The sequence below is a fragment of the Semicossyphus pulcher genome, unplaced genomic scaffold (genome assembly GCF_022749685.1).
Source record: "Semicossyphus pulcher isolate SPU_LCO1_2020_fin unplaced genomic scaffold, fSemPul1.0.p SCAF_1, whole genome shotgun sequence".
In the NCBI taxonomy this organism is placed as follows: domain Eukaryota; kingdom Metazoa; phylum Chordata; class Actinopteri; order Labriformes; family Labridae; genus Semicossyphus; species Semicossyphus pulcher.
This window is the reverse complement of record NW_027211603.1, coordinates 36,003,682-36,018,251: the sequence shown is the minus strand read 5'-3', so window position 1 is coordinate 36,018,251 and position 14,570 is coordinate 36,003,682. Positions and strand designations below refer to the sequence as shown.

Below are 14,570 nucleotides of genomic sequence, written 5' to 3'. Positions count from 1 at the left end.
CATTAAGTTTTTGGTGAACAGAGCTCTCTGAGTTTGTCATCAGGAAACAGATCAGTGTTTGTCATTAATACAGTAATTTTATCCCCAATGTGTGTTGCAGCAAAGTAGTGGCTCTTCATACTCTGTGCTGGTGGACCTGGAAAAGTGTGGTGTCTCTGAAAGAATCACCTGCCTCAGATCTGTAACTGTGGCCTTAAACAGCAATATTACGGTAAGCTGCACACAGATATGCTATTCACGAATTTGTCAGGATACACACTGACAAACAGGTATTCATTATTGTAGTCTGTTGGGTTTGGAGTTTTGTAAATCATTTATCATAAGATTATTAACAATACTGTTGGACTCTAAATCTAAAACGTTTCTTTCTACACTCTGACAGGTGATGAAAATCCTTGCGTCTGGGCAGGTTCAGATAAACCAGATTCGTTCTGAGCTTCCACTGTCTAATCGTGAGTTACTTCAACATATATATCAGGAGACACACAGCATGTCATAGAAACAGCTATAAAGACCCTCAAATCATCAGTTACAGTCCTTTGGCCTTATCATACGCCTGGTGCAAAGCGCAGCAGCACGCAGAGCAAGGATCGTGTCTAATTTCCATCCGAGGCAATTTTTTACGCCCAGCGGCCACGTTGTGTGAATAGCAAGCGATCTTGCACCCATGTGAGTGTTCATGGGCGAGTTGGTCTTAAAGTGAGGTGTGGTCGGGAAAACAGGTGGTGCATTGCTATCTTGAGGACGCAGACTGTGCCATAGACCAACAAAAACCTGGTCTAAAGATAATGGCGCGGTCTGACTCTGCTCTTTAAAGGGCGCATTATGGACATACATCGGAGAGTTCACAAGACGTATCTGCTTGTTACACACACAAGGATGGACAGCAGCGCTTCTACTCATAAGGAAAAAGCAGCTGTGTTTGCAGATACAGTGAAATTAAGTTGGTTGTGGGACAGAGGGCTGTGAGACGGCAAGCTTTTCTTTCCCTCATCTCTTATAACCACAATACTGCTTTCGATTGGTTACTGATCTGGTGAGAAGTGCCGGAAGACGTGGACAAGCTTACTGCTGCCTCATACTTTGGATGAAGCACAGGCAAACATACTTTGGATGAAGCACAGACCAATTAGTAATAAAATAGTGCCTCCAATCCACATGTACACAAATCATAGTAGATTACCCAGAGTGCCCCTCGTGAGCCAGTATTTCACCGCTCAATGAAGTCCAAAAATGGTCCCCAAACCTCTTTGAAAGTGTCTTTTTTACCATTAACCATATGTTATCTTTTCCATTGTAAGGCAAGTGGACATTTCCTTAAGCCATTGACCAATCCTGTTCATACTTTTCTAGGCAAGAGCTAACCAGCGTTTCTATGAGTGCTTTTACATTTTTTTTTTATATGACGACTGGTTGGGTACAAACCCAGAATAAAGACTTTGGGTTCAAGAGGTAAATTAACTGACCCGACTGGTTATATCATATGGCTTACCTCCTTCCAAAAATCTTAAATTTTTGTGCAGTCCCACAAACAAAATATATAAAGTCCCCCTAGAGTTATTGGTACTTTTAAATGTGTTTAACTTAGCAGGAGTTACATATGTTCGCATCGACCAGCTGTATTGTAAAAGTTTTAACCCAGTATTCATAGTCTGAGTCTGAGCCTCAATACAGATGCTATTCCATTCGTAATTATGTCCTCCTGAATGTCTTCCTTCCAAGAATTCATTGTGTGCATAGCGGACTCAGTTAGCCAGGCATTGGGATGAGACCTTGTTCTCTGAACTGGATTCAGGGGGTTCTGCTAGATTTGACTTCAGGGGCGTTTTGAGGAAGCCCTTTATCTATAAACTGAAGAGGGACTGCCAATATTTCTATATCTAAACCCTATTTTTCACATTTTGGGGTCTGATAAATAGGTACAGAAATGTTTCCAGTTACTGCTGTAAATACTTCTATTGTGAAATTGTGCCCAATTTAAGTATGTCTATGTTAAGTGCTTGTTTTTGCCACAGGCTGAGGTGACTGACAACATTACTGAAAGGGTGTATTACAGAAAAATCTGTGTGGATAGAGGCAGATTTCTTTTCAAGTGCAGATGGTAACATGTTGAACAAGAGAATTTCAAACAATCTAACAGTAATGTGTAAATTTGAAATTTTAAAGCTGTAACACTGAGTTTTTCAATGTCTTCTCACTGCTGCAGCGGAGTTCTTGGCATTCAAACAATCCTCCTTATACATCGTGGTAAAGCTCAAGATGGGCGTAGTGATTTTAGTCCAGCTGAAGCCCAGGATGCAGGTCTTCATCAAGATGGACTATTCACTAAGAGGAACCACTGCTGGTATGCCTCCACCTTATTGTTTCTGGAAAACGCAGAACCCACAATTTAGCAGGTTCATCTCGTGGTTACTAGCATTTAAAAAAAACGTCTCTTAACTTTTCCAACAGGTTTGTGTGGGAACTTCAACAACAAAATGAGTGATGAGTTCAAGGTGATAAGTGGTCTGGTGGAGGGCAACGCTGCAGCTTTCGCCAACACGTGGAAAACCAAAGGAAGCTGCCCCGACATAGCTACACGCTTAGGAAATCCCTGTGACCAGGGCATCAATCGGGGTACTACTTTATCTCTTCTCCTGCATCTTGCGTCATGTCATATTACATCTCATTTCAAATAAACTATGCCAGACCATACCATACCATACAGTTAACAATGCCTTTTTGTTTTGTAACCGCTTCATTTCTCTTTGTTACTGGCTCTCAGAACAATTTGCCCGGTACTGGTGCTCCAAAATAATGGATCGCAATGGAGTGTTTGCACCGTGCCACAGCACTGTTTCCCCTAATCTGTACTTTAAAGTGAGTCTGCACACACAATGCTATAATGACAAATAAACTCAAGTACTGTCCCTGCATTAATAAGTCCATGCCTGCTCTGTCCCCTTATAGAACTGCATGTATGACAGCTGTAACTGTGATAATAGTGAGGACTGCATGTGTACCGCTGTCTCCTCATATGTCCTCGCCTGCTCAGCAGCAGGAGTCCATCTCAGTGGCTGGCGGAAAGACATCTGTGGTGAGTAAAACAAAGGCCCTCCTTTTATTTATTGTGGTAATAGAAAGGCTGGGATTGTAACAAGCAGCTGATCACATGCAACATAAAAAAAATCAGGAGGCAGTAAGTAACTGGAGGCAAGTGAGGAAAAAAATGTTTTATTTGAATCTAAATTGTTTTCTCTCCTGTATTATTTACTTTAAAGGATAGTTTGTATTATTTTAACTGGGTTTGTATCAGATACTTATCAATAGTCAGTGCAACACCTACATTAGATGGATTCTCAAAACCACTGGTTGGAGGAGTTTAAGGAGCTGTGGCTCTTGCTTGCCCCTCAATAATATGTTTAATGCAGCACTAAGCCACTATTATTTAATGAGGAAATCTAAGCAGAGTACATACAATATTGTTTGTATTGTATTGAATCATGTCGAGCATAGAACAGGAAGGGAAACTAAAAAATATTATTGTAACAATCCAGGTGCACCCTGCACCCTTTGCCATTTTGCTTTTGTCTGTCTGCAGCATCCAGAACATAAGTTTGTTGTTTTTTTCTGGCAGATGCACTTTAATTAAGGGTGTCATGATTTTGATACTAATTCAGAAATAGATCAGAGGGACCTTTTGATTTGGAACAGGTTGCTAGTAGTTGCTCACGGTGGATTCATGTTGGGTCTCTGTAAATAATATAAAAAGGTGTACAGCCCAGAACTGGATAATGCTACAGCTTACACAGACTAATTTAGAATATCCAAATGCAGCATGTTGTTTGAAAATCAGTGTACATGTGCAGATTCCAGGCATAGCCATCAGTGGTAATTAAAAAGGTTAAAATCAAAGGTATTACCATGCAGTAAGAGAATGGTTCACACCCCTCTCTAATGCTAACTCATTGTGTATCTTCTCCACCAGGCCAATACAGTTTATGTCCAGCAAACATGGTCTATCATTACAACATGACCAGCTGCCATCGTAGCTGCCGTTCCCTCAGCCAACCTGACTACTCCTGCCAGGCCAACCTCATCACAGTGGATGGCTGCGGCTGTAACGAGGGAACCTACATGAACGACAAAGGCCAGTGTGTGCCCAGTAAAGACTGTCCCTGCTATTATAAAGACGACATTATTCCTGCTGGACAATCTGTGACAAAAGATGGCCGCCCATGGTAAATACAGAGTGACGTGATTTCAAGGGTTGGGCATGGGGGTGAGGTAACAAACACAGCTGTTTAGTTCATAGTGAGCAGTGAATTAAGTTCATGGACAGTCATGATCAGCGCAAATTATTTTGTGAATCAGGTCCTGAGATCAGGCAGAAAGCAGTGGCAAGTGATTTCGTGGTCACAATTTTGTGAATTCACCCAATTGTGTATTGTGTAGACTCACTTTGCCATACTTTGAAAACCCCTGCTTTAGATTATAGATAAAAACATATCAGGGAGAGCCATTGTAATGGAAACAACAATTTAATTTTAGAACACAGGTATTTTCTGTGACATGCTGTTACACATAGAACTTACTCTATAATCAATTTAATTGAAGGACCAAGAATGAAGCCTGATGATGACATTAACACTGTTTCTGTGTCCCTTCGTACCTGTTCTCACAGTTACTGCAGACATGGAGCTCTCAGCTGCTCAGGAGGGTCACAAAGTAGGTTTACACATGTTCAAATATTGAACCCAATTCCCTGTAATTGTTCTCACCAAAAATGTTTATTGTGCTTACCTGTTCAATTGTTTAATCCATAACATTCAGTTATTGCAGAGGTCTGTTACGTGTTGACAAGTATTTTAAATACTCTTCCAAATCCAAGCTGAAACAAAACAATGTATTTTTAATCACACAATGTTGTTGATGTCATTACGTCAATGCCTCCTGTCGGTTTGACATTATTGTCTCTATTATGATTTTGTTTCTGACTACCCAGGCCCAACATGCAGCCCCCCCATGGTTTACTTCAACTGCTCCAATGTTCCACCTGGGGCTACTGGGACTGAGTGTGAGAAGAGCTGCAGCACTCTGGACATGGCTTGTGTAAGTGTTGCTTAGCACTCTCACACTCACAGAAAACCTACAAGCACAGGCTCTGTTTGTCTGAAACACCTTTTTTGCCCTCCACTTTGCTTGGCTACAGGTCAGTACTGGCTGTACACCAGGTTGCATGTGCCCTGAAAGCTTGGTGTCAGATGGAGCAGGAGGCTGTATCAAAGAGCACAAGTGTCCATGTGTGCACAATGGACAGGTCTACCAAGCTGGAGAAACACTGACTGTGGACTGCAACACCTGGTTTGTACAGGGCCTTACATACACACAAGTAAACTATTGTTTCCCCTCAATAATAATAATAATTATAATAACAATGTTATATTTGTTGTCAACATTTTTAAAACGTACTAATTTAAGTGTTATTTTCCAATTATAGTGTTTTCAGGTGTTTGTGTGCTATTATCTCAGCCAAACTGTATTTTGTAGTAACACACAAATGCCGCATAGGAACTGGGCAACTCACTGGGCAACTCACTGAACTATTCACAGCACAACGTTACAAACCTTTCATTTAAAAAAAAGCCTGGTTAAGTTATAAAGGGATTTCATGAGTTTCAGAAAATGTGACCAATTATACCAGTCAAACTGAGCAAATAAGAAATGAAATCCTGCCTTTTATACTAATCTGCCTCAAATAAAGGCCTGCCACCCACTGGGGTTGAAGTAAATAAAGGCCCCATTCACTTCACATTAATAATTATACATTTAAAAAAGGAGTGCTTTTCACATTGTTTTACTTCCATAATTCTTTAGCCTTGGGATTGCTTGGAAACTCAGCTCTCATATGGCGGTGTCAATATGGTGTGATAAAATGCAAGTGTCTCTGAGTGTGTTTTCTTTCCAGGAATGGGATGATAGGTGCATGTGTTGTTCTACATATATTCAACCATTGCCGATGTCTTCCAAGATCCTCGCATCTTTTTTGCTTGAACAATTTTTAGGTTTTTGTTGCTTTTAATTTTTTAAAATGACTAAAGTGTTATTTATTTTATAAAGTGACATTGTTGGTCTTCTATTGACTTTCCTCTAAATTCTGATCAGCAACAAGCCTCTGACCTAAAGTCTACAAGCATTAAATTTGTCATTTTGAAGTAGATACTCTCTTCAAAGCAAGGCAAGTGTACTTATATACTGTAGCACATTTCAGGAAGAAGGCTATTTAAAGGCAAATGATAAAACAAGATAAACAGCAAAGTAAAGATAAAATATAAATACCTAAAACAGAAGTTAAAATATAATAAGACACTAATACAATTTAAGCATTAAAGTAACAGTGATAAATAATTAAAAATTAAACACTATAGTATATAGTATTCCACTGTCTCAGGTTATGGACATGCATTTTTCTGGGAGTTTGTTCCAGATATACGGAGCATAAAAACTGAATGCTGCTCCTCCATGTCAATGTTTGGTTCTGACTCTGGGGACAGAAAGCAGACCTGTCCCAGATCACCTGAGTGGTCTGGGTTGTTTGTACTGTGTCAGTAGATCACAAATATAATTTTGCCCTAAACCATTTAGTACTTTATAAACCAACAGTAGTACCATAAAATATATTCTTTGACAGACAGAGAGCCAGTGTAAAGACCTCATAATGGAGGGATGTGATCCACGTTCTTGGTCTTAGTGAGGACTCTAGCAGCAGCATTTTGATTTAGCTGCAGTTGTCTGATTGTTCTTTTTAGGGAGACCTGCACATACACTGTTACAGTAATCTAGTTGACTGAAGATAAATGCATGGAGGAGTTTTTCCAGATCCTGCTGAGACATACAGTATTTTTTGATATATTCTTAAGGTCATGATAGGCCCACTTTGTAATTTTTCAGGTCTAAGTCCAGACTACACTCACATTTCTGGATTGGTCAATGGTTTTCAATGGTAGGTTGAAGTTATACGCTGACTTTTACTCATTGGCTCAAAAAAAGAAAAGACCTAATTTTTGAGAAAGAAGAAAAATATGGCACATCCACTAATTGATTTGTTCAATGGGTGACATTGTAATTTAGATCTGTATGTCACCTGCGTAGTTAAGGTTACTAATTTTTTAAAATCTGAGCCAGTGGAAGCATGTGGATGTTAAACAGAAGAGGCCCAAAAATTGAGCCTTGGGGAACTCCACATGTAATATTGGTCTGCTCAGATGTGAAGTTACCTATAGACACAAAGTTGTCCTTGTCCTTTTGAATAATCAAACCAGTTTACTTCCGTGCCAGAGCCATCCACTGTTCAAGCTGGTAGATCATTATATTGTGGTCAAATGTGTCAAATGCGGCACTGATATCCAGTAGTACTAAGACTAAAATTCAGCCACTGTCTGTCTTTAAGCCAATGTCAGTTATCACCTTAGCAAGAGCAGTCTCAGTGCTGTAGTGTGGTCAAAAAACAGACTGGAAGATATCAAAGCAGTTGTTCAGTGTCAAGAAGTTGTTAAACTGTTGAAAAACAGCTTTTTCAATGATTCTACTTAGATTTGACAAACTGGTAGGCCTTTCATTTTGCATTAGTGACTAGATTGTTCTTTTTTAACTGTGGCTTTATGACTTCATTTTTCAGGGCCTCAAGTTGACAATCTGTGTCAGATCTGATGCCATGACTTTTAAACTTTTTTGAAAAAACCTGTTATCAAGACAGCAGGTGCAGGATTTTAGGTGTGGTATGATGTCCTCCAGTCGTGTAATATTGTGTCATTGTAAAGTTTGCTGGTACTGGCAGATTTGAGCCCAAAAGCACAACAGTGAGACACCCACAAAATAATAGGAGAGTTCTGTTTACTAGGTTAGAGTTCAAGCAAGGTCAAGACCAGGAGTTCAATCAAACAGGCAATCAAGCAGGCAAAAAATCCGAAGTCCAAAAGCAGGTCAGAATAACGAATAATGCAACACTGGAGAACTCGGCAGAAACAGCAACACAAGACAATCTGGCCGGGAACAAGTGAGAGTGGGCTGGTATAAATACCAAGTGACTAAAGAGGGAATGGAATGGTAAGAGAGGGGAATAAGCTGATCACCTGGCCTGAGAAAGTGGCAGGATCTGAAATGGCAAGAGATTTAGTGATGAATGATGATAAAAACAAAACATATGATGAAATAAACACTATAAGTTGGCAGGGGTCGTGACAGAGGCCACGATTAACTCCTTGGTATCCTCCTCCATGGAAGGCAGAGGTTAAACATGACTTCAACTCACCAAAGGCATCCTTAACCACCTGAAGGGGACGTTCTAGGAGGTGAGAGCGGTGAGGGGAGCTGCCACTGAGCTGTAGTTCCTAATGAATCGTCGGTTGAAGTTAGCAAACCCTAAGAAACGCTAAAGCTCCTTGAGAGTAGAGGGAGTGGGCCAGTCCTTAATCGCCGTAGTCTTGGCTGGATCCATCTGGACACTCCCTGGGTTGATGATGAACTGCAGAAATTACACCTCAGAAACATGAAACTCGCACTTTTCCGCTTTGACAAAAAGCTGGTTCTCTAGGATTCACTGAAGCACCTGCCGCACATGCTTCTGTTTGGTTTTGGAGAAGATGAGAATATCATCCAAGTACACAAAAACATTGATATTGAGAATGTCGCGAAACACATCATTTACCAAACCTCGGAAAGGCCAAAAGCATAGTCATGGCCTTGGTCTCCAGGGCAGATAAGGAGAAGAGCCTTCCCCTAGGGGGTGATGTGCCAGGGAGGAGGTCGATTGCACAATCATATCATCAACGTGGTGGCAGTGAGGTGGCACGAGCCTTATTGAATACCTTTTTCAGGTCCAGGTACTCTTCTTGAACACCAGGTAGGTCTGGAAACTCAGAAGGCAAACTCTGACTAGGAGCAGATTACAGGACAGACTTAAGACAAACAGCATGACAGTGAGTACTCCACTGGAAAATAGATCCTGTCCCCAATCTTTGTGTGGATTATGTCTTCTAAGCCAAGGGAATCCTGGGATAACAGGTTGTTGAGGTGCATGAATGAGATGAAAGTGTTTTGATGTGGTTACCTGACATGCTGACTTGGAGAGGGACCATTTGGTGTGTGACTCGACAGAAGATGACCATGGAGTGCTGTAGCAAGTATGGGTTTAACCGGAGGCTTCTGACCGATCCCTCATCGTATGGCCAGAGTAATGTCCAAAAGGTTGGTGTCAACTCCTGAGTCGATAAGAACGATGACAGTGTGGTTTTGTCCTGAGGAGCAGATTTGAGCCTGAAGCACAGGTGCAGAGGGCATATTACAGTTCATAATCCGGCTCACCAGCACCCTCTGTTTGACTGATGTGGAGGTGACCAAAAAAAGACAAAATGGCCACCCTGGCCAAAGTACAGGCATTGGTTCTCCAGCAGGCAGCTCTGTCTCTCTGCTGTGGAGAGTCAAGCTCAACCAAGACGTATTGGTTCAGGAAGACTGCTGCTCTGCTGGAGAGGAGGATCGCCTAGGTGGATAGTGGAGTGGCACTGAGGAAGCAGAAGACTAGGCTCTCTCTCTCCTCCACTCCCAGAGACGACCATTGATGCGGATGGCAAAGGTGACAAGTCGAGGTCAGTAGGAGGGTCCCTGGCAGCCAGCTCGATGGAATAATCTGCTACAGTCCACCCACCTTGTTTTAGGCTCAGTAACCATGAGCTGCCTCTCGACCTGGAGTCACATGATCGAAGACCTTGCAGAGCTCTGCAGAGAACAATTGGACTGAAGAGCAGATGGCAGGACTGCTTCTCCCACTCAGCGGTACCCCAGTCTCTGGCTTTCCCCGTGAGCAGAGAAACGATGTACACCACTCAGGACCGCTCGGTGGAAAAGGCTGAGGGCTGTTGCTCAAAGATGAGGGAACATTGCACCAAAAACGCTGGAGAATTGACAGAAATAGCTACACAAGATATTCTGGCAGGGAACAAGTGAAAGCGGGCTGGTATAAATACGAATTGACTAATGAGGGAATGAGCTGCAGGTGAGGAGATGGATCAGGTTAGGGGAATAAGCTGATTGCCAGGCCTGAGAAAGTGGCAGGACATGAAATGGCAGGAGAGTTAGTAATGAATGATGAAGAAATAAACACTGTAAGTTGGCAGGGGTCGTGACAGTCATGGTGTTAGCAGAAATTCTGAATTCCTGAACCTGATATTAAGGTGCTTACTGTTTGTTTGAATTTCTGAATTTTTTCAGTAAAGTAGGAGGCAAATTCATTGCAGGCCCTAGTAGAATGAAGTTCAGGTGCTGATGTAGGAGGGTTTGTTAGCAACAGTAGCAAACAAGGCATGTGTATTATTATTATTTTTGCTGATTTTGTCAGAGAAGAAAGATGGCCTTACATTCCTTAGTTATGAATTATCAATTATCAATATAAATTATTTGCAGTTTACTAAGATTATCAAAAAAGTTTGCACAGTATTAGGTGGCCTGTTCAGGAACATGGCTCGAGGGAAAGACTTAAGCTGAAGAGCCACGTACGGTAAAAGAAGAAACATTTCAAAAAGATAACTGCTTGCACTCTTTCAACAAAATTGCAACTCCACCTCCTCTCTTATGCGCTCTTGTCTCGCTTACAAAACGGAAGTTGGGATGGGTTACCTCGATAAGAACAGCTGCACTGTTATTTATGTCTAACCAAGTTCCAGTTCAAGCTTAAAATTGTCTTCATCATTAGAAGTCTCTTGTTAATTTGACAAATGTAATAAAGTAAGCTATAAGGGGCAAAAAACATTGTCAGTTTGTCTTTGTAATTTGACTCTCTAAACCCCCTGAAACTTGTCACTACGTGGGTTAAAAAATGCAACTGAATGATTTATTTCGTATTGTTATTGTAAGTACTGTTAATATTATTTCGACAGGTTTAAATGATTGAATGTCTGTATCCGGTGTGTCTCCTCAGTTCCTGCTCTAATAGGAAGTTCACATGTACCAAGAATGTGTGTGATGCCACTTGTGGGATCTATGGCGACGGGCACTACGTGACATTTGATGATAAGAGGTTTGACTTCAATGGACAGTGTGAATATGCTCTTCTACAGGTAAGTGGCATGTTGTCAGATGTACCATTAATGAAGTTTAAATCTTATGTTTTCAGTCCTTGTCAATATAAAACAAATGTGGTTACCATAAAGATCAGAACAGCCACTTCTTGTTTTTTACTGGCATGTTGAATAGGTGTCGATGAGTACTCTGCGGCTTCGTGGCTTCATCATGATAAACTAATATGAAGCAGAATGAGCAGGAAATATTACTTTGGCCTTAGCTGTGACTTGACCAATAAACTCTGTGGTGGATGTCAATAAAATAATGAAAAAAAAATCTGATTCTAAAATATTTCAAATAAGATAACATTTGTAAAATATTTAAACAAATTACACAAATGAGAATTACTAACAAAAAGAAGATTGGACACTAGTAACCAATACATCCATTAAGTTTAAATAATGTCATGTTTTATGCATTATCTGATCAGCTGTGTGGCAACTGTAGCACACTCTGTCACAGAATATGTTACAGAATATATCAAATGCATGGGTAAAAAAAAAATCTAAAAAGGTAAGAGCAAAAACAATGGTTTCCAATCATTGCATTCCATGTCTGTGCCTAACTCAGGACTACTGCGGCGGTCCGCGCAAAGGCAGCTTTAAGATTATCTCTGAGAACATTGCCTGTGGAACCACTGGAACCACCTGCTCCAAGACCATCAAAATCTTCCTGGGGGTAAAGACAACACTCTCACTGTCCACACTGGCCTCAAACACTAATATTGGACTAGGACTCAAATTATAATTACGATTATTTATTAATTTAGAATTGATAAGTCATTCATATTTAATTGATTGGGAACACCCTTGGGTGCTTTAAGCTAAACTGACACTTAACTTTATTTGCTATCATCCCATGTTCCCAATGAAATGCAACCTGTCTTTTCACAAAGCATCATGCAACTTTTCAGGAGAAACATGAGTAAAAGTCCTGTAAAATAATCATCACACAAGTGATTACTTGTTCTACCTCCCTTAACTGGTACAGTATAAAATGCATGTTCATTTAATGTTGATACCCACAGGATAATGAATTCCAACTTAAAGATGAGAACTTCCACGTGGTTGAAGGTGGCAGCCAGGTGTTCCCTGTTCAGGTGCACAAGATGGGTATTTACCTGGTGGTGAGGATCAATCCAGGACTTGTGCTCATGTGGGACAAGAGGACCAGTCTTTTCATTAAAATCAACCCAAAGTTTCAGGTAAATATTCAAGTCTGTGTGTCTTGATTGACAACAGGTTTATGCACAAAGCATTTATTCAGACTCTTGAAACTGTCAGACAGTGCAGTGAACTGACATTCACTGCAAATATTGCATGATATACAGTTACAAAAACTATTTAACTAATGTATCAACAAGACACAGACAAGAGTTGAAAAGTTGACCGCAGAGAAGAGGGGTCTAGTGAATGTGATGTCTGTGACTGACAGGAATAACTCCTGTTCATTTGGTGTTTCCATATGAGCTAATTTATGTGAAGATATGAGTAATTGCTGTAGGTGACAAAATCAAAAACATTGATGGAGCAGCATTATCAATGAATGGAGTTGATAAATGGTTGCCATAAAGAGTCACAAAATCTGAAGTTGGGGATGATAAACTAAGATTAGTGGCTTTCATGTTTAACTTTAATGGAACATTTGAGTTGTAGATATTCAACAAAGCGATTTCTCCCAATGGTGAAATTCTGGACAAGGTCAGAGAATGGGACCACCGTGTTGTTACTGTATGTCTGACCTGAGTAATTCCCTTTTCAATCCACAAGTGAGATGTTAGTGTTTGGTTGGTTGTGGTGAATCCATTTAGGTATATATTAGAGTTATTTTGCTAGGAAGTAATAGAAAAATGTGGGGCTTCCAATCCTCCCTGGTGTTTGTTTTTTGGAATGTTGTCAATTTGATGTTGAGTGTAATTTACTGTGGAGTCTCATGATTTGAACAGGATTGGGAGGGTTGAATAGGGATATTTGAGAATTGAATTTTAGTTTAGGGAATATTGACATTTTAATGGTTGCTATTCTGCTTGTAAGTGATATTGGTTAGTTCATCCAGCAGTGAATGTCATCATTTATTTCTTTAAACAGTTGTGTAAAGTTTAGATTGAACATCTCTGACAGCCTGGGGGAAGTGTGCAAGTGTAAGTATGTTATGGGACCAGTGCATAAAGGGATAGGTGGTGTGTGGGTTGACGTGTCCCAGTTATTGATTACAAGTGTAAGGATGGGGGATGGGACCAGTTTTTCTTGAGTAATCAGAGATTCTGGAGAATTCTGGAGCAATTTAATTGCGGCGATGATTTATTTAAGTGATGTAGGAGATTTTTTTAGGTATAAAAGAAAAATTATCTCTCTCTCTTATAGTTGTTAAAATTCCTTTGATGTGACTGTTTTGGCGATAGCTACTGCTAATTGTTCATTGAAGACAGTGAATAGAGGGAGGGAGAGTGGGCATCCTTGCCTAGTCCCCTGTGCAGTGTGAAACTTGATTGCCCATTAGTGATGACAATGGCTGAAGGGGAGGTGAACATAATCTAGTGAATAAACTATTCTCCAAAGCCCAATCTCTTATCGCTAAACCAGTGCAAATAAGACAAGAAGACTCAGCCCAAAATCTTGACGGACACACAAAAGCTTAAACTGCACTGCAGAGCAAAGAGGTTCTCTGTGCTCCAATGCTGTTTGGGTATTTAAAGGAAAGATTATGCATTAATGTCATATTAAAGCCCAGCACCCATGTTATGTAAATAGCAAGTCATCTTGCACCCACGTTAGCGCCCGTTGGTGGGTCTTAAAATGAGGTGTGGTCAGGCAAACGGGTGGTGTGTTGCTATCTTGAGGACGCAGAAAGCGACTGTGCCATAGACCAACAAAAACCTGGTCTAAAGTTTACAGTCTGTGGCGCAGTCTGTCTGCTATTTAAAGGGCAAATTATGGGCATACATCGGCGAGTAGTTTTCCTCATGTCCTTAAATCATGATACTGCTTTCAGTTTGTTACCGATCTGGTGAGAAGTACCAGAAGATGTGGATAGGCTCACCGCTCCCTCCACACAGGCCTGCTTCACTCTCACAGAGATTCCTGCTCGAGCCAAAAACTGCTGATACACCAAGCTCTCCATCATGCACGCTTCTGATGAATGCTCTCTCCAATACACGCAAAAACAGACACGCTCACACAGACACAGCTAAGAGGTAAATTTATTATAATCCCCATACATAACTACCTGTGGTACCGACTATCATGCCCACAGATATAAGATAATTAATTTAATAAGCTTTATTGCCATGAATGTAACAGTGACAGTATTGCCAAAGCAAAATGTAATTATACAAATAGCATTTCAGTAATGAAGCAACAGTCAATACAAGATTAATTATCAGATAAATATGAAAGAAAATAATACTAATAACCAACAACAAATAAACATAGAAAAGGAAAAGCTGTAATTCACTGTTTAATTTTTGTGTTTAT

The 14,570-nt window shown here is 40.5% G+C and overlaps 1 protein-coding gene across 1 annotated transcript in view; it reads left to right on the top strand.

The window, feature by feature from the left end:
* LOC138591095 (mucin-2-like) overlaps positions 1-14,570 on the top strand; it is a 91,857-nt gene that overhangs the window by 30,038 nt on the left and 47,249 nt on the right. Inside the window, exons 10-22 of the mRNA XM_069661640.1 lie at positions 101-211; positions 383-452; positions 2,207-2,344; positions 2,452-2,616; positions 2,765-2,859; positions 2,950-3,080; positions 3,978-4,220; positions 4,664-4,707; positions 4,985-5,091; positions 5,192-5,343; positions 10,955-11,093; positions 11,668-11,775; positions 12,125-12,301. Of these exons, the coding sequence (XP_069517741.1) occupies positions 101-211; positions 383-452; positions 2,207-2,344; positions 2,452-2,616; positions 2,765-2,859; positions 2,950-3,080; positions 3,978-4,220; positions 4,664-4,707; positions 4,985-5,091; positions 5,192-5,343; positions 10,955-11,093; positions 11,668-11,775; positions 12,125-12,301 (1,680 nt within the window). The remainder of the gene's footprint in view (positions 1-100; positions 212-382; positions 453-2,206; positions 2,345-2,451; positions 2,617-2,764; positions 2,860-2,949; positions 3,081-3,977; positions 4,221-4,663; positions 4,708-4,984; positions 5,092-5,191; positions 5,344-10,954; positions 11,094-11,667; positions 11,776-12,124; positions 12,302-14,570) is intronic.